Raw genomic sequence first — 24,577 nt, 5'->3', positions numbered from 1 at the left:
CCCAGAGGAGGAGGCAGAGGACACACAGGTCACGATGCAGGTGGAAAGAAAGCAAGTAGGTGAGCACTTGGCGCAAACGCAGGCTCACTTCAGACTACGTGCAGGTGCAGTGCAGGTGCATGTGGGCACGGGCTCCCCGGGGGAGGAAGCAAACGTGCAGGTGATCCACAGGGAGGAAGGAGTTGCAGGGGAGGAAGCAGGGGATCACAGCTGCCTCTTCCTCCCTCTCCGAGACCTTCCGACTTTGGGAGACACATGAACTCTCAGAGAAGCTTTATTGTGGGGACTGTGGGCAGGGGTCAGTTGGGACAGCCAAAGACAACCATGTTCTCAGTGAAGTTGGCCAGGTCTTGACACAGCTTCTCATTCTCCTCATCCTGGCATTCATCAGCCTCTGGCCACCCTTCCAGCCAGGTGTCCTTCCCGATGATGTAGCTGATGCTGCGGGGAGGACGGCAGGTCAGGATCAGGGCAGGGAAAGCATGGGAAGGGGTGACTCACTGCGGGGTGTGGGGCATGCACAGGGCTGACACTCACTTGGGTTTCTCTCCCCACAGGTCGGCGGACATGCCCCACATGAGGTAGTGTTTCCCCTCCTGCAGCTTCAGGGCTTCTCTGCACTTGATGTGGCTGATGAACCTGCGCTCCTGTCCAACCTGCACCTCATCAGAGCCTGGAAGGGACGGACAGGGACGCTGAGTGGGGGAGGGCAGGGAACCAGCAAGAAGGAAGTGGAAAGACAGAGCACAGACTGCAGGGCTGACCTGATTTGATGATCTGCTCGACGACCATTACGTAATCATCAAAGTCTTCTGACAGCTCCTTCTTGAGAAGCCTGGTCTTGTACACTGATGGGGGAGGAGGGGAAGGACGGTGGGGTCACGGGCAAGGGGGGCTGCGGGGACCCTCAGCTGCAGGTGCACCTGGGCATATGGCGTCCCCAAGCAGACACATGCAAGGTCACAGCCACACGTGCAACAGTCCCTGCCCCCCAGTAACACACCTGCCACATGTGTTCCCACAACCACCACGTCACACAGCCACACACGGCCATGTGCACAATTACACTCACCACAGTGGAGTCCTATGCATAACCTCCCATCCACTATCCCCCACAAGCACTGTCTCTCATCTCCATGGCTTGGCACGACTACAATGTCACACACACAACGGGCAGACGACCATATCCGCTCTCACACTGGCTGCACACCCGGCCGACTCATTAGCGTGGCTCCCCATGCACTCATGGCCCCTCATAACACATTTACACCCACACACACATCGGCTGCAACCACAGGCTGACGTATAGCCATATGCAGCCAGGGGCACTCACAGCCAGTCACACACACAGCCATGGCCACACAGTGTCGCGCACCCAGGCACCCACATGCACGTGCCCACTCACCGTAGTCTACTCCTGGTTCACAGGCCTTGTCCAGACGCTCATCCAGGGTGATCTTTTCATCCATCGGGTGCATGAAGCAGTTCTCTGTGTGATGGATGAGTGGGGGACATGGTTGTATTACACGCGTTGTCCAGGGCCCCCCGCCCCTGGGTCCGTGTGGGTGTCCACTGGGTGTGGGCTTTCAGAGCCCCCTTGGGCCACCCCCATGGAAGGAGGATCCGGGGGTGTGTGTCCACCCTTCCATGCTTCTCTGCACCCACCCTCAGCACAGCGGCACATGTCTTTGTGACAGAGCTTGCTCAGCAACCCATCTTCTTTGTCTGGGTGGTAAAACCGGATGCAATTCTCATCTGTGGGCAGAGTGGCAGGGAGGTGTCAGAGGGCTAGGGCCTCCAGCCCAGAGACCCAGGGGCTTGGATTCCCAACTCCAGTCCCTCAGACCTGGAGAGGCCAGGTCCCCAACCCTGGGACCCTCAGGCCCCCACCTCGCACGGATCCCTTGGACCCTCAGGCCTCCCAGCCCCCCAGACCCTAGGTGGGCTGCTCACCCAGGTTGTAATAGGAATACACCTTGACCGACCCAGGCTGGATAAGCCCCACGTTGAAGTACTGGTGCACCTTGAAGGTCAGACAGTCCTCCTGGTCATGTGAGATCTGGGGGGAAGAAGGAGGCTGGTCAGTGGGGCGACAGGTCATGTGAGATCTGGGGGGCAAGGAGGAGGCTGGTCAGTGGGGCGACAGGTCGTGTGAGATCTGGGGGGGAGGAGGAGGCTGGTCAGTAGGGCGAGAGGTCATGTAAGATCTGGGGGGAAGGAGGAGGCTGGTCAGTGGGGCGACAGGTCGTGTGAGATCTGGGGGGAAGGAGGAGGCTGGTCAGTGGGGCCACACGGAACGGAGCCCAGCATAGGGTCCTGGGGGTTGAGACAGTGGTGGAGAAAGTGAGGGAGCAGGAGTCTCCACCAAAAGACTGAGGAGCACTTCAACACAGCCATTTTCCACTTATCCAAGGCTTGAGGCTACATTATCCCTGCCAGCTTCCTTTCCTAGTTCAGTGTGGCCATGTGATTGATCCGTTCTGGCCACTGGACTGCTGTCTCTGCCCATGAAAACATCCATGGTTAATGGTACTGAATGCTATATTTAAAAGTTGTTATGGGATGGCACCAGGAGGGCATAGTCGGTTAAATATCCGACTCTTTATCTCAGGTCAGGTCATGATCTCATGGGTTTGACTTTGAGCCCCACATTGGGCTCTGCTCTGACAGCACAGAGCCTTCTTGGGATTCTGTCTTTACTTCTCTCTGCCCTTCCCCTGCTTGTGTTCTCTCTCTGTCTCTCTCAAAATAAATAAACATTAGAAAACTGAAAAGAAAAACTTATTGAGAGGGTAGATCTTAAAAGTTCTCATCACACACACACACACACACACACACACACGCATTAAAACTATGTGAAGTAATAGATGTGTTAAGTAAACTTATGGTGGTGATCATTTCCCAATATACACATACATCAAATCATTATGTTATGCACTTTAAACTTACACAATTTTATATGTCAGTGACCTCTCATTCAAGCTGAAAAAATAAAGACAGAGAGAGAGACAGAAACAGAAATAGATATGCATAGGTACGTATATGTGACAGGTGTATTTGGAGGAACAGGCTAACAGTTAGTGAATTTGCATACAGTGTATATGGAACTGTGTTTACTGCTGTGCAATTTCCCTGTAAGTTTGGAATCCTATAAAAATTTAAGTGCACAAAAACTCCAGTACAAGAAAACGTCAACCACTAGCTCATGCACAATCCTCTTTTCTTCCAGGGAGGAGGGGTCCAGCAGAGGACTCTAAGATCCTAGGGATTGCAGAGCCCCAAGAAGGAATGTGAGCAGATCCCTGACTTAGTGTGTGGAGCAGAAAACCCTTCCCTTAGCCTCACAACTGGACTTTACCTGAGTGGGAGGCACAAGACTCTTGTGTTGGGACCCTCATATTCTTGAGAGGCTTATGACAGCAGCTAGTGTTACTTATGCTGACTAATATGGGGTGAGGGGACTTTGGGAATTTTGGAAGTTAGCAGGGGGCATGTGAAGATAGGGAAACGGGAAGATGTAAGTAGGGGAGAGGAGGAAGTTCAAGTCAATGTTAGATAGGAAGGCAGTGACAGAAAGTCCAATGGAGAGCAAACACGGAGAGAGAAAACCCAGGGGGAGCGGAGCAAGGGGAATGCTTTTTAGCACTGAGCAATTTATTTTTTAAACCCAAGTGGCTCCCTTCAAAAGTTGTTTAGGACTATGATGAGAAGAAGTTGGAGGAAGCAAGTGTAAAATGAGGTTGGAATGAGACTGGTCAGAAGTTAACCTGCTTAGAAAAGATGAGATGACCTGGGTTGTCCACCTTACTTTATATGCCCCTTCCCTCCACCACCTAGCAGCAGCAGTCTGTGCTTGGGCCCCTGCTTGGGCCTCATGTGACCCAGATGCAGGCCAGTCTGTTGGAGGTCAGATCCCCATCGGAAGCCTTACCTTGTCCAGGTAGATGATGAGGGTGTTCTTATTGGAGAAGGCCTTGTTAAGCTCATACTTAGAGATGTATCTGTCAACGCCGTTGCTCAGCTGCGGAAGGGTAAGACTTGTGAAAACTGCCCTCAAGCCTTTGTCCACTGATGCCAGCCCCCAAGCCCAAGCCCTTCATACCAGGTCAAGGTCACCAGTGTCAGGAGAAAAGCCAGTCATCATGGATATATCCAGGATCGACATGGTAGCATCCTGGTCTCCCAGGTACCTGAATAGGGCAGGGAGAGGGCACTTGGGTCCCAGGGTAGGGTCAGCCCTGGGGCACAGTGTCTGCACAAGGGGGTCTGGTCAGAGACTGGGGTTACTGGTTCCCACACAGCAGCACAGAAGGATATTAGATTGTGGGAAACACTCCCCAAATGGAATAAAGGAAAGGCAGTGTCATGGTCAAGGTGACTAAAAGCTCAGGCTCTGGAGCCCCTTTGCACGGGTTCAAATCCCAGCTCCATATGACATTTGATGAGTCACTTGACCTCTCCATGCCTCAATTCGTCCAGAAAATGCAGACGAGAAAATGTTACCATGGCCTAGCTCAATAACGCCAGGCCCCCAGCACCAGGGTACAGTAGTCGTAATTGCATAAAGTACGAATACAAATCTTGTCTCTGGATCTCGAGTCCACCAATCATTGTGCAAATCACAGACACGCATCACGGTCAGTGACCAATCACGTCATTCCTTTCGAAGTCTGTCTGTGATGGGTCACTGAGCAGTTCATGCACAGACAGCAAGGCCTGTGGTTGTGGTACTTCCTTATCTCCCAGGGATAAACCGCATGACGTTTCACAAAACTGGTCAACTGGCAGAGGGATCTGCCAGCCAAGATGAAAGGCAGCAGAGAAATGAAGACACTGGAGGTAAAATTTGAAAGCACAGAAACGGAGTTAGAGAAGGAACAGCAGACTGTGCGAATATCACCCTTGCTGCCATTGGAGGGACCGACCAGCTGTCTTGTGACATCGGCTGCTCAAAAGATTAGAGTTGGAAGCTGACCTAACTTAGAAGGGAGCGTGACAATTCACTATGTCATAGGAAAGATGCCTGCTCAATCCCTACCCCAAGTGACACAACAGAAGGAAGACCCACAGCACTTTTGGTAAGTGTTTTACAAAGGAGAACAAGAATTGCTTGTTATCTCCATGTTCTAATGTTGTAGTTTACAGCATGCTAAACAAATTCTCATGTTACTGTAATTTCCATTTCTCTGTACCTTCCTAACTGGCAGTTTGAGAGTTCTGAAGCTGTGATAAAATGCTTTAAAGGTCATGCAACAATGGCAACTTCCCCCACTGATTTGTTGACACTGCTTGAATAATTTCAGGTTATGGGGCCATCGCTCGTGTTGGACTGCCAATGCAAGGTGAGGACTGCCTGGGGTACCCACCTCCTGGCAGGTACTTCAGACAATACCAGATGCACAATATGCTCTTAGAAAGGATTAGGTCATGGAAAGGAGAAGTCTTGCTATAGACAGAGGAATGGCCAAGATGACCCCCAGTGACCCATCACTTACTTGGTACAGATGTCAAGGATCATGGTGTTCAGGGCTTCCTGAGGCCTCTTGACTAGAAACACAGACAGAAAAATGGGAGGGCGGTGTCCCTGGGTCCCAACTCAGGAAGGAGGCAGACATTAGAATGAGGGCGGGGGAAGGGTAACAGGTAGGGTCTTAACTCTTTTACCATCTTCAGGAGCTCGTCGTATATCAACCCTGAGGTCAAACTTCTTGCAGGTGTGTTTGCTTTTGAGCTTGGCATGGTACATTGTCACCACCTGGTGAGATCACAGGGCAATGCAGTGTCAGCCCACTTGAGTTGAGAAGAGGGTCCCTTGGGGCCAGAGGGGCTGAGAGAAGGCGGGCCAAGCTGGTGTGTGTTCCTGTTCCTTACCGACAAGGTGCCTTGTCCCTTCCCTTTAGCTGTTACTACGAAATCCTCATTTTTCTTGGTCTGCAGGGAGAAAGGAGAGAGGAGAGAGGGTGTTGGTACCAAGCCTTCCCCTAGCTGCAACTGCCCTATCTCTTGCCTCTGGCAAACCCTGGCTGGTATGGAGGGGGACAGCAAGGGTTTGGCTAAGCAGCTGTACCTCTTCTGACCGCAGGAGGCTAGCAGATTCCCAGAGGATGGTGTGCTTGATGAGAGAGTTGCGGCTGGGCAGTTCAATGGATACTTCCAGGTTCAGGTCCTTGTGGTCAGGGGCATCCTTCTGGTATTGGGCCAAGGCTTGGAACACCATGAAGGTGGCCTAGAGCCCATGAGAAAGAATGAGGGTGAGCCAGGAGACTGAGAAAGGGGTTAAAACCCACTGGAGAAGGAAGAGAGTCATGTCAGAGGGTGGGGGATACTGACACTTTAGCCTAGGAACCCCTGCCCTAGAGAAAGTGAGGATAAGATTAGGGGTTATTATACACTGAAGACATGTCCTAGATTCTCCAAGAGACAGAGACTTAGACAAGAGCTTGGCAGACTGAGAAGGGGTCTAGAACTCACCAGAAATTGCAGGCATCAAAGTGAAACTCTAGCAACACTGAGAATATGGCCTAGCCTCATCCACAGGAGAGTCTAAGACAAGGGTTTGGAGTCACTGAGAATGTGTTTAGAACTTAGTTGTAAAAAAAAAAAAAAAAAAATGAAGTTGAGTCTGGAGATACTGACCATATGACCTAGAATCCAAAAGGGACACTGAGAATGTGACTGACAGCTCACCATAAAGAAAGGGGGTCAAACTGGAGCCTGAGGTTATGAAAATCCATGTTCTAGATCCCACCAACCAGGGTCAGAGAGGCTTGGATGATGTCCTAGAATAGCCGAGAACATGGTCTGGAACCCACAGTAAGATGAACTAACACTGGGAGCCTAGTAGAACTGAAACATGGTCTAGAGCTCACAGGAAGATATGAGCTAACACTGGGAACCTGGCGGAACTGAGAACACGGTCTAGATCTTAGGAGGTTCGGAACACAGTTTGGGCATTCAGCATGTAGTGTAGACTCCACCAGTGCATTCACAGCTAAAAATCCACTCCAGCCACTCTGGCTTGTGGACAGAAGGGCTGCCCCTCTGAGTCTTAACATCTTCTCTGGGAGGCCAGTGGGAAGCCAGAGGAGGTAGGCATGTAGGTGCCTGGGGGATATGGGGTCACTTGCCTGGGTGGAGCCGTAGCCCCCTCCGTAGTATCTCTGCTCATTGAGCCAGGATGCGACGGGGCGTACAAAGTCAAAGTCTTTGAGCACCAGCAGGGCCAAGAGGGCATAGGATGTGGCCTCCACACTGTAGAGCTTCTTGCCAGGCTCCTCCCACCTTGTCCTCTCTGTAGAGAGAAGCCCCACCCCCATGCTGATTGCACTGTCCAGCAAGGAGATGGCTCAGAGAAAAGTCGGAAAAGACTCACGCTAGACTCACACTAGAACTTCTTGTTCACATGTCCTGACTGACACCCAAGGCACTCACTAGCTGGCTCCTGCCTACTCTTTTCCTTCATTAACCTTCACTCCTCCGTTGAAATTCTCATCTGCAGCCCCACTGATTTACAGATTCCCTAAATTTTCCATGCTCATTCTTACTTCCTGGGCCTTTTCGTATTCTGTACCCTCTATTGGAGCACCTTTTCTCCACCCATTCCTGCTTAATCCCATCCTGCACAATTCAGCTTCAATGGCACCCCAAGAGTAGGTGAGGTCCTCCCTTCTGTCTCTCAAAACATCCTGTGCTGTCCTGTCCCAGAACTATGATGTTCTATATCCATCTATTAACTCATTTCTTTCCTCAACTGGAGTGCGAGCCATGATGGCAGGAGCTGTGCTGTATTCACTGTGATGTCCCAAGTGCCCAAGAAAGCACTTGTGGCAGAGATTGTCAGTAAGAAGCATTCACTCCTGTGGGGTGCCTGGATGGCTCAGTTGGTTGAGTGTCCAACTTTGGCTCAGGTCACAATCTCAAGGTTCATGAGTTTGAGTGCCTCATCAGGCTGTCTGCTGTCAGCACAGAGCCAGCTTTGCGCGCTCTGTCTCCTTCTCTCTCTGCCCCTCCCATGCTTGCACTCTCTTGTTCAAAAATAAATGAACATTAAAAAAAAAACCTGTTCCCTCATTTCCTGGGCAGACAGTTGGACTACATCTCCCAAAAGTCTTTGTAGGCAGGTATGGACACACGACCGAGCTCTGTATGATGGAATGGACACTGGCAATGTTAGGGGCCCCTTCCATGCCTGGTCTACCTCCCTTAAACAATCCACCTGACCATTTCCCCTTATGCTTAGATGGAGTGGATCCCAAGCACCCCGTGGTGGCAAAGTCATGAAAAGATAGAGGCCCAGATCTCCACATGACTGTCTGGAAGAGAGCTGTCCACCAACAACAAGCTTCCATTGTGCTAAACCACCTCAGTATATGTACTGACATATGTTACATCAGTGAGTGCAAACCTGATGCAGTATATTACCTGACCAATGATTAAGTGCTCACTGTGTGCTGGGCACTGTGCTAAATTCCCTATGGCATTATCTTATCTAATCCTAATTACCCTTGAGATAATGACGACAACAACATCGGAATAGAGCTCTCACTGTATGCTAGACCTTCTACCTACATTACTCCTTCAATCTTGTCAACCACCTATGATGTAAGTTATCTTCTTCAGATGAGGTCCAGGGAGGGTCAGTGACTTTTACAGAGTCTCACAGTGAGAATGTGGCAGAGGGGGATTTGAATTCGGGTCTGTCTGATGTCGGAGCCCACATCTTTTCTCCTGTGTCATAGCAAGTGCTCAACACACACTTGTTGAATGAATGATGCCACGTTCTTGTGTAGCTTACAGTAAGGATTTCTCACACCTCAGAGCCATTCACCAAGCAGGACTTAGCACCATCCACTCCAGCTCAACTTGAAGCTGCCCATCGTAGCATAGCTTAGAGCCACACATGCCAGCTCAAGATGACCACCCCCAAACCCTGGCCATGCATGCCTCTTTACCTCACCAGGCTGCCACTCACCTTTGGCTGTGCTCAGAAATTTTTCAAGGAGGTCTTTCTCCAGCCTGCCTGACTGGGCCAGGGCGTAGCCTGCAATGGCCACAGAATATGGTCTCCGCAGGTTCCTATAGTGGAATTCAATATAATCTCCAGCCTTAGTGATGCTGCGCTCCAGGCTCTGTGAAAAAGAGGATTGGGTTCTCTGGTAAGGTGCATATTGCTGCCACAAAGAGCTGGTAAGGATCACACAAGTGCCACTTCCTGGGTACCAGGATGGTTTCTGTCCTTGGGACATATTTGTTTTGGATCTTTTATTTCTTTTTTCTTTTTTGGATTTTCCAGACATTTTAGTCACCGTGAACTTGATGTGCCTGGGAGAGTTTATATACCCAGTGGTGTACTGGTAACAGTTTAAGCACCAGCTCTCCGGAGTGTGTATGGGGGCCAGGGGTCTGTTTTATCGCTTGCCAATTACTGTGGTGTAAATGCTCCCACTGTGGGCAATTTCAAGCTACCAACGTAATGGCCCTGAACATAAAGGGGAGAATATGTGTCGCAGATAGACACTCATGACCTAGCATGACCCAGCTTCAGCACCCCACTGGGAAACCTCTTCTCTAATCATCAGCTTCACAGCTAACACTTACTATATGGCAGTCACACAGGCAATCGCTGAACTTCAGGATCCTATGGGGTTGGCATTATTTTCATCATCATCTCTACTGCACGAATGACAAGATTGAGACCCAGAGAGATGATGGAAGGAGGAAGACATGATGTGCAGCGTTCGTGAACTTTCTTGGTGTAAATATTACCGTGGCCAATTTCAAACTATGTGGAGTCAGTGAATGCAGAGTTGGGGGGAGGGGGGCAGTAGCACAGAATTAGATAGCATTTCCACCTTATAGGTACATAACCTCGAGATGGATAGATTTGTCATAGATAATGAGGGAAAGTAATAAAACAATCAGGAAGTGATGAGTTTTGAGTGTTTCTTACCTTTGCTTTTAATGCTTAGTGTTTAGTCTAAAGTCAGTTTACATAATTTGCTTGAAAAGAATGATTGTGTTTAACAACTAGCTTGTGAAAGTCCTGGAAGTTTAACAGTTGGCTTTCACAGACTGATCCCAGCACACTCTTCATCTGCATCCCAGTAATCTGGGTCTACAGCCTATGCTATACTCAGGCATAGTGTTGCCATTTTGTAGAAGAAAATGTTGGTGCCTTGCAGCAGAAACTAATCCTTTCCCTGCCAGCTGCCTGTCCTCCATCTACTCTTGACTTTTGCAGAAACTTCGGTCTTTCATTCACTCGGCCACAGTGGAAGCAGCCATATTTGCTCAGTAAGACCTACTTCCTGGCCTCAGCTGATTGGTCCAGGTATGACCACCTGACCCCGGGTGGGCCAATCAGAATTTCCCCTTTGGGAATCTGAAAGCTCTAGGTTTGGTCTGGCTATTTCCCCAAGGAAGGCAGCCAAGTTCTGCCGGGCAGGCTGGGTGGCAGGGAGAGAGGAATTATTGGGCCCAGAACGGCCTGGGTCCCTCTGAGCCCCTCAAGTCAACAGCCCTGTCCCCTCTATCTTGAGTCCGATGAAGGGAGGGGCAGCTGCCTGAGGTAAAATCCTGGGCTCTCCACCTTGGCAAGCTAAGGTCAAACAAACCACTCTCAAACCCCAGGACAAAGCAGAGGGAGTAATTGCAGAGACTCTCGGGAGTCCACCTTTCTAAGCTTCTATGCTTCAGAACCAAAACCAGAGGAAAAAGAGACAGCCGTGAGCCAATATTTGTAATCACTTCCTTTTTGGGGTCATGGGCCCCTTGGAAAATTTCCTAAAAGATCTCCTGAACTAAGAGAGTAGCCTTGATGTGTGCTTGGGTCTGGGTTGTGCCTTTTCTTCAGGGAAGCAGCAAGGTATGCTGCACTGATCATGTAGCAGGGATGGGGAAAGCAGGCTGAGGGGGCTTTTGTTGAAATTGACTGACACTCTCTGGACAGGGTAAAGCAGGCAGAAAGGACCCATTCTTTGATCTCTTTCTGTCTTAGTTTTCTCCTCTGTAACCTGGGGATAAGAAGAGTAGCCTACGTCTCGGACTCTCAGAAGGATTACAGGACTTAGCATGTGCAGCACTTAGATGAGCATCTTAGTTAGCTGCTCAAAAATGCTGGGAATTATTATGGTTTTATGGGTATTATGGCTGCTGTGGTGGCTGCTATTGCACTGGGAGGACTGGGAATCACCTGAATGCAACAGCCCACCCACCAAGGTGATGTGCCCTGGGTAGGTGAGAGGAGGAGAGGGTGGGCGGACACTTACGTTGACCTGATCATTGCAAAACTCTTTAGCCTCTTGCAGCGCAATGAGAACAAAAGCTGTGAGGGCCACATCCTTCTCCTCGTTCTCCCGGAAGCCACCCTAGAATGGGAAGCGGGAAATAAGGATAGGGTCACTAGTATGTCCCCACATGCTGACCAATCTCCTTGTAGGGTGAGCATGTCAAGGCACGGGTGAGTCTCTCCTCAGTGTCTCCCTAGGTGGGCCACACTCTTCAATATTCACTCATTCAGCAATTGTTGCTCATGCTGTGGAAAAGATGGTAGGTAAGAACCCAACACCAGTCCCACCCCCACAGTACTCCCCATCTAGTAGGGGAGACAGACATGAACCAATTGGCTCACCAGTAGACATATCGTAACAAATTGGTGAGTGCAGTGCAGGAGGAGAAGTGGATGTGGCAGTGAGATTGGAAAGTGGGAGTGTGACTCAGTTGGGGAGATCAGGAAAGATTTCCTTACAGGATGACCAGGGTTGGCATGCCAGACAGTGAGAACAGCATGTGCAAAGGCCCTGTGGCTGGGTAGAGCAAGGCTCCTTTCAGTGCCAATGGCATGTGGATGGGGATAGGGGGACGGTGTGAGACTGGAAGTCTGAAAAGTCAGGCTAAGGCAGTGATTCTCCACCTTATGCATGCATAGGCAACTCATGGCAGGGGAAGCGGAGGTTGTAGCAACTGTGAATCCTAGGCCCTCCTCCTGAATTTTCTGATTCCTGCATCTCAAGTCTAGATTGAGAACATACTTTTATAACAAGTTTGAAGGTGATTATGCAGCTACTGGCCTGGGGACCACATTTGGAGAACCACAGCTGGGAAGGGTTCTATATTTTCAGAGCAAAGCGGGGGGGGGGGGGGGGTTGGTGTTGCACTAGCCTCTGAAGGTCTCTGGTCTTCGCAATGGGAAAGTGACACTCTCAGCTGAAGGGGTAGCCTTTCATGTCTATCCTGTTACTCCAGGCGCCCTTCCCCCAGCATGCCCATAAGTCCTGCTTCTTACAGTCATTTCTTGATGAATTACGGGCCCATCTTCCTGGAAGACCCCGTCAGGCTTCTGCTTCTCCAGGATCAGCCATTTGACAGCCCCGCAGAGGACCTGGGAGTTGATGGCGATGAGATTGGCTGCCAGAGAGAAGACCTTGACCACGTAGGCTGTCAGCCTGTGGGCGGCACAAAGCGTCAGCCAATCGCCTCCGGGATCCAGAGACTGCCATTCCAGAAAACCAATGAGCAGAGAGGGGCGGGGCCTAGGGGCCTAGAGGCTGGCCCAGCTTCCCCACCCAAGTTAGGCACCAGCCTAGCCACAGGGGGCACTTAATGTTCGCAGGCCACGTGGCAGCTCAAGGTGGGCGGTTCATCTGTGTGGGCTGAGGGTCCATAGCATAGGGCCCTTTCGGGCGAGACCTGGTAGGACCACCCAAGGCAGCCTTGCTCAGTGGGGTGCCAGACCACTCACCAGGTGCTGGCTTTCCGGTTCTGGAAGGCCGCAAAAGCCGAGTTGTCTTGTCTGAAGGCCAGCTGCTGGGAGTACCCTGCAGGAAAGCCAGAAGTGTCTCCAGAGGAGCAGGGGCTGAGTGGAGGGGCTCAGGGGACAAGGATTCTCTGAGGAGCGAGACAGGGGATCAGTGAAGAATGAGGGGCCTCAGGGCTGAGCAGGGAAGTCTGCTAGAAGAGCGGAAGGGGCTTCTAAAAGGGGAAGGAGTTCTCAGAGGAGAGGGGTTCAGAGAGGCAAGGGGGCCTCAGGGAGAGAGGGAGTTCTAGAGGGCTCAGAGGGACCCAGGGTCTCAGAGGGCAAAGGTCAAGGGAGGTCTTTGAAAAGAAGGGATCCTGAAAGGGGAGGAACTTAGAGGAAGGGCGTGTCCCTGCTCTGGAGGTGGCTAGAGCAGAGAGGGTCTCCCAGGCAGACCCACCCTTTTCGATGAGCTGCAAGGAATCCTGCCTCTTTTCCAGGCCGAACTTCTCCCACTGCTCCGTTTGGTCCAGGTAATGGACTGCGATGACTGTGGGTGTCATTCCTATCATGTTCTGCTCCCCACAGCCCGAGGGGGTCACGATGAGGTGCTTCAGTCGCTCCGCATCAATGGCATCCTCAGTCAACTGAGCCACCGGGGTCCCTGCAACCGGGCGGGAGGACAGGGCTCAAGCAACTCACCCACCATGGGGTGGGGTGAGAAGGGTCAGGGCTGTCCCCAGCGATCCCAGGCTCCAGGCAGCCAGTGCCAAAGAGGTCAGGGGCAGTTGGGGGCTGAGGGGACGTGATGGTAGGAGGTAGGAGGCGGGGGTAGGGGAGTGGGGAGGGCGTCTACATTTGTAGGGAAGGGGGTCTTATGCTTCACAGAAATCTGCTCCCTGAGCCTCTTGTTACAAGTGGCAAATTAATTCCAGAGCAATCGTCACCAATACTTAGATCATGCTTCATGCTGTTGCCAGGCGCTGTTCTAGAGAAACATCATACAGTATCTCATTTAATCCTCTCAACAAGCCTTTGATATAGGTACTATTATTCACCCCATCACAGATGAGAAAACCAAGGGTCTCTCCCCAAAACCTTACAGCTTACAGGTTACAAGGTGCTTTCCCAGGAACTTCTTTTCCCTTCTGGCTCCAGTCGTCCAACTCAGGCAATTAGTTCCAGAATTTCCTGCTCTTGAACTATACTGTTGCTCATTTAAGCTTCTCTATCATCAAAGGCTATTTGCTGAACTAAATACTGCCTGGAACCCTCTATAAAACAGATCAGGGAGGTGGCCTGCTGTTCTAGCTGTAGTGGAGGCAGGGGATGCACGGTAGCATATACACCCAGAATTCGGAGAAATTAGGCCCCCTTCTCCAGAGCTGTGCCTTCCTGGGCGAGGGTCAGTGGCAGCTCACCTTGCAGGAGGATCCTGGTCTCTGAATCTGTGTCTGGTACCTGGTCACTGAGGTCTGCGGCGTGGACCTCCTCTCGCTGCACTCCGTCTGCCAGTGGAGTGGGAGGGACCCGTGGCGTCACCCTCTCCCACAAGGCCCTGCCTCACCCCCTACCCCCCACCCCCAGGTCTCAACCCTTCTGCTGTGGCTGACTCACTTTGGCCCCGGTTTTCTGGATCCAGTGTGTGAACGGCCACAGTTTTGTCGACTCTGATCCCTTCAGGCTGAACAGTGTTGGGATGGGATGGGGGAGGGGGAAGTCAGGTGAATGAAAGAACAGACACAGCTGATCAGCAGGGCATGGGCACGATGGCATCACCCATCCTAGTTCTGTGACTGGGAGTCAGTTTACCCCACTGCCTCTCAAATGTCCTTAAAATAAAAGAATGTGCATAAAGTGCTGAGTACAATGCCTGGCACTTAGTAAGCGCTCAGTTAAACTAGGGGCTATCTTATTATCAATGTCCCAAGTGAAGCTCTCCTTCCATGCTGGACTGCTGCTGTTTGTGCCCTTCCATCACACATTCTCCTTGAAGCTGGTACTAATGCACACATTTTCCTTTGGAGACCCAGTCTCCTCCATGGCATGCTGGTAAACATTTGTTAGCCATCTCTCCAGGAAGAAAAGATCCTGATTTGTGGCACTGGCAGTTTCCATCCTGCGAACATCCCTGCCACGGTAGATTTCAAGCTACCAGCATCAGAGGGTGCAGAGTTGGGAGTTGTGGACACACTGGCTCTGGGGAGCCTTGTGCAGGCTCCAGCGCCCTCTTGGGTTTCTTCCCATGTTGCCACACTGGGACCCCTGTTAAAGGGATAATTAAGATTGTGCTCCTGGGGGTGCCTGTGCGGCTCGGTGGAAAAGCATGGGACTCTTGATCTTGGGGTTGTAAGTTCAAGTCCCACATCGGATTACTTAAAAATAAAATCTTGGGTCGCCTGGGTGGCTTAGTTGGTTAAGTCTCTGCCTTAAGATCATGATTTCATGGTTGGTGAGTCTGAGCCTTGCATCGGGCTCAGTGGTGACAGCTCAGAGCTTAGAGCCTGGATCTGGCTTCAGATCCTTTGTCTCCTTCTCTTTCTCCCCCTCTCCTGCTCATGCTCTGTCTTTCTCAAAAATAAATACGCATAAACAAATTTTTTTAAGAAAATAGACTCTAAAAAATATGAGTTTGGTTCCATTAAAGTCAGGAAAGAAAAATATAATAAATTCTGGCTTGGGTATAAATAAGACGTGTCACTGTAAAATAACAACGTCAGTTTTAAAGCATTTGCTTTTCAGCATTTCAATATTTTTTCAATGACTTTAACATTTTGGGGGAAAATTAACCACTAAACAATTTCAACCATTAAAAAAGACATGTAGATGGGGGCCTTCATTTGTCCTTTAGCTTCAGGCTCCTATTGTGGTTTGACTTGGCACTGTCTCTATTTAAAATTTTGATCTTCCAACAGGCACATGAAAAGATGTTCAGCGACGCTCCTTATCAGGGAAATACAAATCAAAACCACACTCAGGTATCACCTCACGCCAGTCAGAGTGGCCAAAATGAACAAATCAGGAGACTATAGATGCTGGAGAGGATGTGGAGAAACGGGAACCCTCTTGCACTGTTGGTGGGAATGCAAATTGGTGCAGCCGCTCTGGAAAGCAGTGTGGAGGTTCCTCAGAAAATTAAAAATAGACCTATCCTATGACCCAGCAATAGCACTGCTAGGAATTTATCCAAGGGATACAGGAGTACTGATGCATAGGGGCACTTGTACCCCAATGTTCATAGCAGCACTCTCAACAATAGCCAAATTATGGAAAGAGCCTAAATGTCCATCAACTGATGAATGGATAAAGAAATTGTGGTTTATGTACACAATGGAATACTACGTGGCAATGAGAAAGAATGAAATATGGCCTTTTGTAGCAACGTGGATGGAACTGGAGAGTGTGACGCTAAGTGAAATAAGCCATACAGAGAAAGACAGATACCATATGGTTTCACTCTTATGTGGATCCTGAGAAACTTAACGGGAACCCATGGGGGAGGGGAAGGGAAAAAAAAAAAAAAGAGGTTAGAGTGGGAGAGAGCCAAAGCATAAGAGACTGTTAAAAACTGAGAACAGGGGCGCCTGGGTGGCGCAGTCGGTTAAGCGTCCGACTTCAGCCAGGTCACAATCTCGCGGTCCGTGAGTTCGAGCCCCGCGTCGGGCTCTGGGCTGATGGCTCAGAGCCTGGAGCCTGTTTCTGATTCTGTGTCTCCCTCTCTCTCTGCCCCTCCCCCGTTCATGCTCTGTCTCTCTCTGTCCCAAAAATAAATAAACGTTCAAAAAAAAAAGAAAATTAAAAAAAAACAAAAAACAAAACTGAGAACAAACTGAGGGTTGATGGGGGGTGGGAGGGAGGAGAGGGTGGGTGATGGGTATTGAGGAGGGCACCTTTTGGGATGAGCACTGGGTGTTGTATGGAAACCAATTTGACAATAAATTTCATATATTAAAAAAAAAAAAGTTCAAAAAAAAATTTTGATCTTTTGTGTATCATGGATTTTTTGGCATTAATTTTGATTCCTTACAATATTGCATTAAAACACTGTTGCTCTTATGATCTCACATTTTGCTTGAAAATATTAAGGAAAGATGATATGAGGCTTTCTTTTTATTGAAGACTTGATCTCCTATCATATTTGAGAATGTTCATCACTAGGAAAGAGTGAAAATGTAAGTGTTTCGCACTTACTCACCCTAATCCTGGCCTTGCTTCCGAACTTGCAGGACTCCCAAGCATCCTAAGCTGGACACTGGACACTCTTGGTGTCTCAGAGTCAGTGTCTCCAACCTGGGTTGACAGCATGGGGAGACAGGAGCCTCTCCCAAAGGACAAGGGACTGCAGGTACCCCAAGGACTCACCACGACCTTCAAGGGCTTCTTGACACCATCCATGATGAAACGATTGTAGACCGCAGCCTTGACCTCCACCTCATGTAGACCGACCTTCAGAGGCACGACAACAAAAGGCACAGCCATTGAGGACTTGGCTGGGATATTCAGAATCTGCTGGTAGCGCTTCTTGGCGGTGGCCAGGCTGCAGAAGGCTGGGTTGTAGATCAATTCCACCCGCACCTGCCAGAGAGAGAGTATCAGTCAGGGGGGCAGGTGCCACGGCCACCTCCCCCAACCATCCAAGCTCTCCATCATACCTCTGCCCCCACCCCCCCGGGAACCCACCTTGAGCTCCCCAACATCCTGGTAATTGTAGAGCACGGCTCGGATCTCCACTTGCTCGTTGCGCACGACAGAGTAGGGTAGCCGCAGGTCGATGAAGAAGTCTTGCATCACCGTGACCTCATAGGGGTCAGCCACGCAGATCCCTGCCCAGGAGTGGAGTGTCAAGGGAAGGAGGTGGACAGGCTCTCAGTGCTTACCCCTCACTGCGGGAGCTGTGTCAGGCTCAGCCTGTGTTTGTGCAAGCCCAGGGGCTAAACAATTGCACAGGTGACACATTAGCGATAGTGGTGGCAGCTGGGAGTCACTGTCATGTACGGTTTCCATTTTCTTCTTGTAGTTTTACTCATAGGTAGGTGTGCAGGGGGAAGGGCTCGAGCACACCCGAAGGGTCCATACCTGGGCCCTCCAAAATGGTAGCCTGAGCCCTCTCTGGTCCCTGGTCACTTGGAATGTGGCTAGCTCAGAAAACTCTTTAACACATGTTTGGAACAATTTGCATATGCCAACCTACCTTTTCAGCTGTACATTTTGCAAATCCTACAATACAGATCAAAGTATTTCCAATGAAAGGCTAGGGGCGCCTTTCCACTGACTGGCTCAGTCAGTGGTGGGTGTGATGCTTGATCTGGGGCCATGAGTTCAAGCTCACGTGGGGTGTGGAGATGACTTACAAATAAAATTAACATCTTTAAAAAAAAAAGATGAGCACCCTCCTTGAGATGCTCTGCAGACATAAATATGTACGAGATTTCAAAGGCTTAGTACAAACAAAAGCAAAATGCATCTTTCACAATTTCGAGATATTAATAGGTTACTCTTAAATATCAATAGATGATTATTATAACATTATCATTAGCATGATGGTGGGTTTTTTTAACATATTTTTCAGCATATTTTTTCAACGTATTTACCACAAGTTGCAAGAATAACATTGTGGAGATATTTGGTTACAGAAAAATGTATGATAAAATTGATTTCACCTCCAATGGGGCTACCAAAAGATTTAAAATGACATGCATCGTATTTCTGGTGGACAGTGCTGATCTACAAGAGTAAAAATGACTGCAAAAGCGATGGTAAATTTGTGATTCAACAGCTACTAGGTTATATTCAAGCAAAGGGTTGATGCAAACAGAATTTGCAAAAGCATTATCATATTAAAAGTGTTACACTAAAGAAATAAATAAAAATAATGTTACACCAAGAAATGATTAAAATCTGGGGAACTGTGTGTCTCAGTCAGTTAATTGTCTGATGCTTGATATCTGCTTGGGTCATAATCTCTCCGTTCCTGAATTTGAGCCTGGTGTCAGGCTCTGAGCTGATGGCAGGGAGTGTGCTTGGGATTCTCTTTCTCCCTCTCTCTCTCACTCTCTCTTTCTCTAAAATAAGTAAACAATTGAACAGAGTTAATTAAAAAAAGAAATCTTAATATTTAATATATATATTTTTTGGTTATTTTTCAGAAGTGAGGAAGAATAGAGGCTTGAACAAAATCATTATTTCCTAACCTTGGGTCGTTATTAATCATCCTTAACCCCCCATCCTCGGGGGATCTGTTATACTCATGGGAGCTATTTACCATTTCTTATCTACTATTCGTTTTTACATTTTTTTAAAGTTTATTTTTGAGAGACAGAGACAGAGTGCAAGCGGGGGAGGGGCAGAGAGAGGGGGAGACACAGAATCTGAAGCAGCTTCCAGGCTCTGAGTTGTCGGCACAGAGCCCGATGCAGAGCCTGAACTCATGAACCACAAGATCATGACTTGAGCCAAAGTCGGACATTTAACCGACTGAACCACCCAGGTGCCCCTCGTTTTTACATTTTTATTATTTATCTTTGGTCATCTCTACACCCAATGTGGGGCTTGAACTCACAATCCCAAGATCAGGAGTCACAGGCTTTTCCAACTGAGCCAGCCAGCAGCCCCTGTTTTCACATTCTTTTTTTTTTTTTTTTTTTCAACGTTTTTATTTATTTTTGGGACAGAGAGAGACAGAGCATGAACGGGGGAGGGGCAGAGAGAGAGGGAGACACAGAATCGGAAACAGGCTCCAGGCTCCGAGCCATCAGCCCAGAGCCTGACGCGGGGCTCGAACTCCCAGACCGCGAGATCGTGACCTGGCTGAAGTCGGATTTTTAACCGACTGCGCCACCCAGGCGCCCCTCTGTTTTCACATTCTTAAAGCCAGATTTAATTTACTCTGGTGGGTGAAAAATCAGCTTTTGCACCACAAACAGGAGGCTACCTCCAGGGAAACAAAACAGTTTTGTTTTGTTAAATACTGGCCAGCTCACATTGTGCCTGCAGAACGCAGACCTGCTCTCTCCTTGCTAATCCAACTCAGTCAAGACCTACAGAGGAGATGAGGACATCCTTGCACCAGACTTCGCTTTTCCCTTGAACAAGCTGGAAGGAGCGAGAGAGAACCACACATGGAATGACTTCTGACACACCATCCGTGTTATGTTTGAGGCAGAGAAATGCCTACTCTCCGTGACCCTGGAAGGACAGCTACATGTCACCGCATGTTGGTCCAAACCCATGGAAGGTACATCACTGAAAGGGGACCCGAGCTTTTGACTGCACCTGATGATAATGTATCAGTGTTGTCCCAGGGATTTTGGCAAAGGTACCACCTAATGCAAAAAAGGGTTAGAGATGGGAATTGGGGGGAATTGAGAAGTGAGTGGTAATTCTCAGTTGTTTCTGTAAACCTAAATTGTTTAAGAAAACCCATAAATTAGGGGCCCCTGGGTGGCTCAGTTGGTTGGGCGTCCAACTTCGGCTCAGGTCACGATCTCACAGTTTGTGGGTTTGAGCCCCATGTCGGGCTCTGTGCTGACAGCTTAGAGCCTGGAGCCTGCTTCAGGTTCTGTGTCTCCTTCTCTCTGCCCCGCGCCACCCCCGCTCGCACTCTGTCTCTGTCTCTGTCTCAAAAACAAATAAATATTTAAAAAAATTAAGAAAACCCATTAATTAAAAAAATATCAACCAGGGCACCTGAGTGGTTCAGTCGGTTACACATCTGACTCTTGTTCTCAGCTCAAGGTCATGATCTCATGGTTCATGAGTTCGAGCCCTGCATTGGGCCCTGTACAGCCGACAGTGCACAGCCTGCTTGGGATTCTCTCTCTCTGCCTCTATCTTCCCCTCCCTCAAACATACTGCCTCTCTCTCTCTCAAAATAAATAAATAAGCTTAAAAATATAATCGTACCTGGTAAGACAACAGTATTGAGAAGATGTCACAAGGGTACAGAGAGCAGAATAGAAAAACCATAGGGCCCTTTAAGATGCTGACCCCATCACTCCCAGGGGGCATTGGGCAACTTCTGGGGATATTTTGGGGATATGTTACAACTGGGGGTGGGGGTGCTCCTGGAGTCTTTAGGTAGAGGCCGCGAATGCTGCTCAACATCCGATATTGCACAGAGAACCTTCCACAGAGAACCACCCAGCCCTGAACAACATCAGTGATGAGGTGCAGAGACCCTGGTGCAGGACAGGCCTTCCCCAACCTCCAGACACACACAACCCCCCACTCCCCGCCCCGTGGGTCATGTTAAATGCAGGTTCTGATTCAGCAGGTCAGGAGTGGGGTCCAAGATTCTGAATTTCTAAAAAATTTTTTGTTTCAACGTTTATTTATTTTTGGGACAGAGAGAGACAGAGCATGAACGGGGGAGGGGCAGAGAGAGAGGGAGACACAGAATCGGAAACAGGCTCCAGGCTCTGAGCCATCAGCCCAGAGCCCAACGCGGGGCTCGAACTCACGGACCGTGAGATCGTGACCTGGCTGAAGTCGGATGCTTAACCGACTGCACCACCCAGGCGCCCCAAGATTCTGAATTTCTACAAACCCCCAGGGAAAGCACCTTTGCCAGATTGCTAGTGATTCAGGGAGCAGGCTAGTGATTCAGGGATCTAAACTGTGCCTTTCAAGTTTCTCTTTTCAAGCTGCAAGAACCTTTCTTATTTCAAGGAAACCTCACGCAGGCCCTCCATATGCGAACAGGGACAACGAGGAGATAGGAAGATGCTCTGATCTGAAACGCGGGCGGGGGCCACCGACCAGAAGTGTGCTGAGCTGTTACTGGAGCTCCAGACGAAAGGAAAAGTATGCGCCCCATGAATGCATGCACCACCCTCCCTCGGTCAGGAGAAACTGCCCGTTTCAGTTCCCTCAGTTAAAAAAGACAAGCAAAGACGCAGGTTTTGAACATTTCGAAGCCAGGAAAGGGAAGTGATAATAATGTGTAATGTATTATAAATAGTAACAAAACAAAATTATTAAACACGTTGGTGTGGCATGAAAGAGATATTCATACTTCCCTTCGTGAGTTTTAACATACCTCCTTTGTATTTTTACCTTATGGTATTAATTTTTGTTTTAATGATTATTTATTTTTGAGAGAGAGAGAGAGAGAGAGACCAAGCGCGAACAGGGGAGGAGCAGAGTGAGAGGAAGACACAGACTCTGAAGCACGCTCCAGGCTCTGAGCTGTCAGCAGAGAGCCCGATGCGGGGCTTAAATTCACAAACTGCAAGATCATGACCTGAGCCGAAGTCAGACACTTAACCCATGTAAGCCACCCAGGCGCCCCAGTGGCTTCTATTTACAATGGAGACATTTTGTTCATCATGGATTATTATATATATATTTTTTTGCATTCACATTTTGTTTTCAAAATGATTGCAAGAACATATTATTCATCTGGGCTTAAAGTTATTGCCTCCCTCTCCTCACTCTGCTCCCAGGCCTGCCCGAGACCACCCCTATTAGGCCAGGGCCTCCCAGCTCCCTGTGTCAGGTCCCCAGCCTCCTGGTTACCTTTCTTTTTTTCTTTTTTCTTTTTTTTGCCAGGTTTCACAATCTGACCACCGATGTTCCAATCATACATTTCATCCTGCTTCCTCTTTTATATTTTCTTAATCGCTTTACCCATCACCCTGTCAACACCACCCCTTAAGCGTGTTTGTTGTTGCAAATTATTCTGTATGATAGTACAATGGTAGACATATGTCCTTATATCTGTGTCCAAACCTGTAGATCGTACAACACTGAGAGTGAACGCTCATGTCAATGATGAACTTGGGGTGACGATAGGCGTGTCAGTGTCACGAATACGCCATGCTGGTGAGGGATGCTGATAGTGCATGTCTGCGCGAGGGAGACTGTGTGCGTCGGGGGTGGGTAGACTGGATGTATGTGGGAACTCTCTGTACCTTCCCCTCAATTTTGCTGTCAACCTAAAACTGCTCTCGAAAGAAAATCTATTTACAAAAGGCGCTGACTCGTCACCCACAGAGCAGGATCTGACACCCCCACTTGTCACCTGGGAGCAGTGTGTCAGCCACCAAGAAACAGGGGATCTCTGGATGGGATGAGAAAATGCCCAATGGCCCTGGGATCCCTGACTCGTGAGCATGGGGCCACCACCTTCTCTCACCTTTCTTGTTCGACAAGCTCACCGCCAGAATCTCCCAGGTGGTGATGGAGTCTTTCAAAAATATATTCATGATCTTTGTGGAGATTCTGGATGGAGGAGACGTGGGGGTATTAAAAAGAGGCAGGTGTCAGGGGCCTGGGGGGAGAGCTGGTGTGGAGGGGCCCCAAGGGGCAGGTTGGAGGGAGGAGTGGGGGCTGGGCACACGGAGGGAGCCTGACTCTTGATTTTTTTTCTAGGCTGGGTTGTGGGGTTGCCCAGTGATTCCAGAAAAGAGAGGCATGGGGTGCATGCAAACGAAGTGGTCCAGATGGGGCCGCTATAGCAGCTGGCCTGGGGGTGGGGGGTTAAGGTGAGGGGGTGTCTCAGCCTTACCCATCTTTCTCAGGTTCACTGAGTTCCTCTATGCGCCACAGCCAGCTCTCAGGGAACTGGCTTCGGGAAATGATTTCCTCTTCCGGGATTATATCCTCATCCAAGTCACCTGGGAGGCACGGGTGAGGAGGAGACAAATCTGGGTTGAGAACAGACCCATTTCTCCACTGTTCCCAGAGATACGTATCTCTACACATCTCTGGATTAACTTTATAGTTAATAAACTTTGTAGTTTATTTGATTTTCTTCCTGACCTTTTTTAAATGCCCCTTTCATTTTTCTCTTTGTATGGGAATCAGGCTCCTCTCACCTTTCCTTTTTCCAAGGTTCCTTCAATGAACAAATGAAAACATACTTGGTGGAAGGTCCAAACCATCACCACTATGAGCAGTTGGATAGAACAGCCAAATATGCAACAGAGTGCATGATCACACTCCAGAAACACTTCTGGAAGTCCCAGGACCTGGGCAGTGTATGACCTATTCTTAATATAGTAGGACTCACAGGTGCAGGACACATAACAAGCTATTAAAATGTGTAAAAATCAGAAACCTAGCCAAAATGATGAAATGGAAGAATTCTCCTCAAAAGAAATTCCAGGATGAAATGACAGCCAGAGAACTTCTCAAAACAGATCTAAACAATATATCTGAACAATAATTTAGAAAAACCATCATAAGACTGATAGCTGGGCTTGAAAAAAGTATAGAAGACAGCAAAGAATCTATTGCTGAAGAGATCAAAGACCTATGAAATAATCAAGAAGAATTAAGAAATGTTGTAAATGAGATGCAAAATAACCCAGCTGCAGTGACAGCAAGGATGGAAGAAGTCGAAGAGAGAATAAGTGAAATAGAAGACAAAATTATGGAAAACGATGAAGCTGAAAAAAGGAGGGCAAGGAAATTACTAGACCATAAGGGGAGATTTAGAGACCTAAGTGATTCTGTGAAATGAAATAATAACTGTATCATAGGAGTTCTGGAAGAAGAAGAGAGAAGGAAAGGGGCAGAAGGTTTATGTGAACAAATTATAGCTGAGAACTTCCCTCATCTGGGGAAGGAAACAGGCATCCAAATGCTAGAGGCACAGAGAACTCCCTTCAAAATCAACAAAAAATGACATATCATAGTGAAACTGCAAAATACAAAGATAAAGAGAGAATTATGAAAGCAGCTAGGGGAAAACGGGCCTTAACCTACAAGGGTAGACACATAAGGGTAGTAGCAGACCTGTCCACTGAAACTTGGCAGGCCAGAAGCGAGTGGCAGGAAACATTCAACGTGCTGAAGAGCAAAACTAGGCAGCCAAGAATCCTTCATCCAGGAAGGCTGCCA

General features: G+C 48.9%; 1 protein-coding gene across 1 annotated transcript in view; it reads right to left on the bottom strand.

Annotated features, from left to right (window-relative positions):
- Window positions 1-258: 258 nt before the first annotated feature.
- The window catches only part of LOC147583826 (complement C3-like), a 39,379-nt gene continuing 15,060 nt past the window's right edge, over window positions 259-24,577 (bottom strand). Inside the window, exons 18-41 of the mRNA XM_086699297.1 lie at window positions 23,241-23,349; window positions 22,869-22,954; window positions 17,414-17,556; window positions 17,096-17,308; window positions 14,351-14,417; window positions 14,155-14,241; window positions 13,194-13,397; window positions 12,740-12,815; window positions 12,284-12,443; window positions 11,268-11,366; window positions 8,972-9,128; window positions 7,128-7,291; window positions 6,068-6,226; window positions 5,872-5,931; window positions 5,665-5,755; window positions 5,496-5,547; window positions 4,103-4,190; window positions 3,932-4,021; window positions 1,954-2,059; window positions 1,666-1,755; window positions 1,406-1,489; window positions 765-848; window positions 538-673; window positions 259-441 (exon numbers count right to left, since the gene is read on the bottom strand). Of these exons, the coding sequence (XP_086555423.1) occupies window positions 300-441; window positions 538-673; window positions 765-848; window positions 1,406-1,489; window positions 1,666-1,755; window positions 1,954-2,059; window positions 3,932-4,021; window positions 4,103-4,190; window positions 5,496-5,547; window positions 5,665-5,755; window positions 5,872-5,931; window positions 6,068-6,226; window positions 7,128-7,291; window positions 8,972-9,128; window positions 11,268-11,366; window positions 12,284-12,443; window positions 12,740-12,815; window positions 13,194-13,397; window positions 14,155-14,241; window positions 14,351-14,417; window positions 17,096-17,308; window positions 17,414-17,556; window positions 22,869-22,954; window positions 23,241-23,349 (2,747 nt within the window). The 3' untranslated portion in view covers window positions 259-299. The remainder of the gene's footprint in view (window positions 442-537; window positions 674-764; window positions 849-1,405; window positions 1,490-1,665; window positions 1,756-1,953; window positions 2,060-3,931; window positions 4,022-4,102; window positions 4,191-5,495; window positions 5,548-5,664; window positions 5,756-5,871; window positions 5,932-6,067; window positions 6,227-7,127; window positions 7,292-8,971; window positions 9,129-11,267; window positions 11,367-12,283; window positions 12,444-12,739; window positions 12,816-13,193; window positions 13,398-14,154; window positions 14,242-14,350; window positions 14,418-17,095; window positions 17,309-17,413; window positions 17,557-22,868; window positions 22,955-23,240; window positions 23,350-24,577) is intronic.

Source organism: Puma concolor, chromosome A2 (genome assembly GCF_028749965.1).
Source record: "Puma concolor isolate L17-30 chromosome A2, mPumCon1.1.hap2, whole genome shotgun sequence".
NCBI classification, from domain to species: Eukaryota; Metazoa; Chordata; class Mammalia; order Carnivora; family Felidae; genus Puma; species Puma concolor.
The sequence above is the reverse complement of the archived record's forward strand: the minus strand, read 5'-3'. Positions and strand labels throughout refer to the sequence as shown.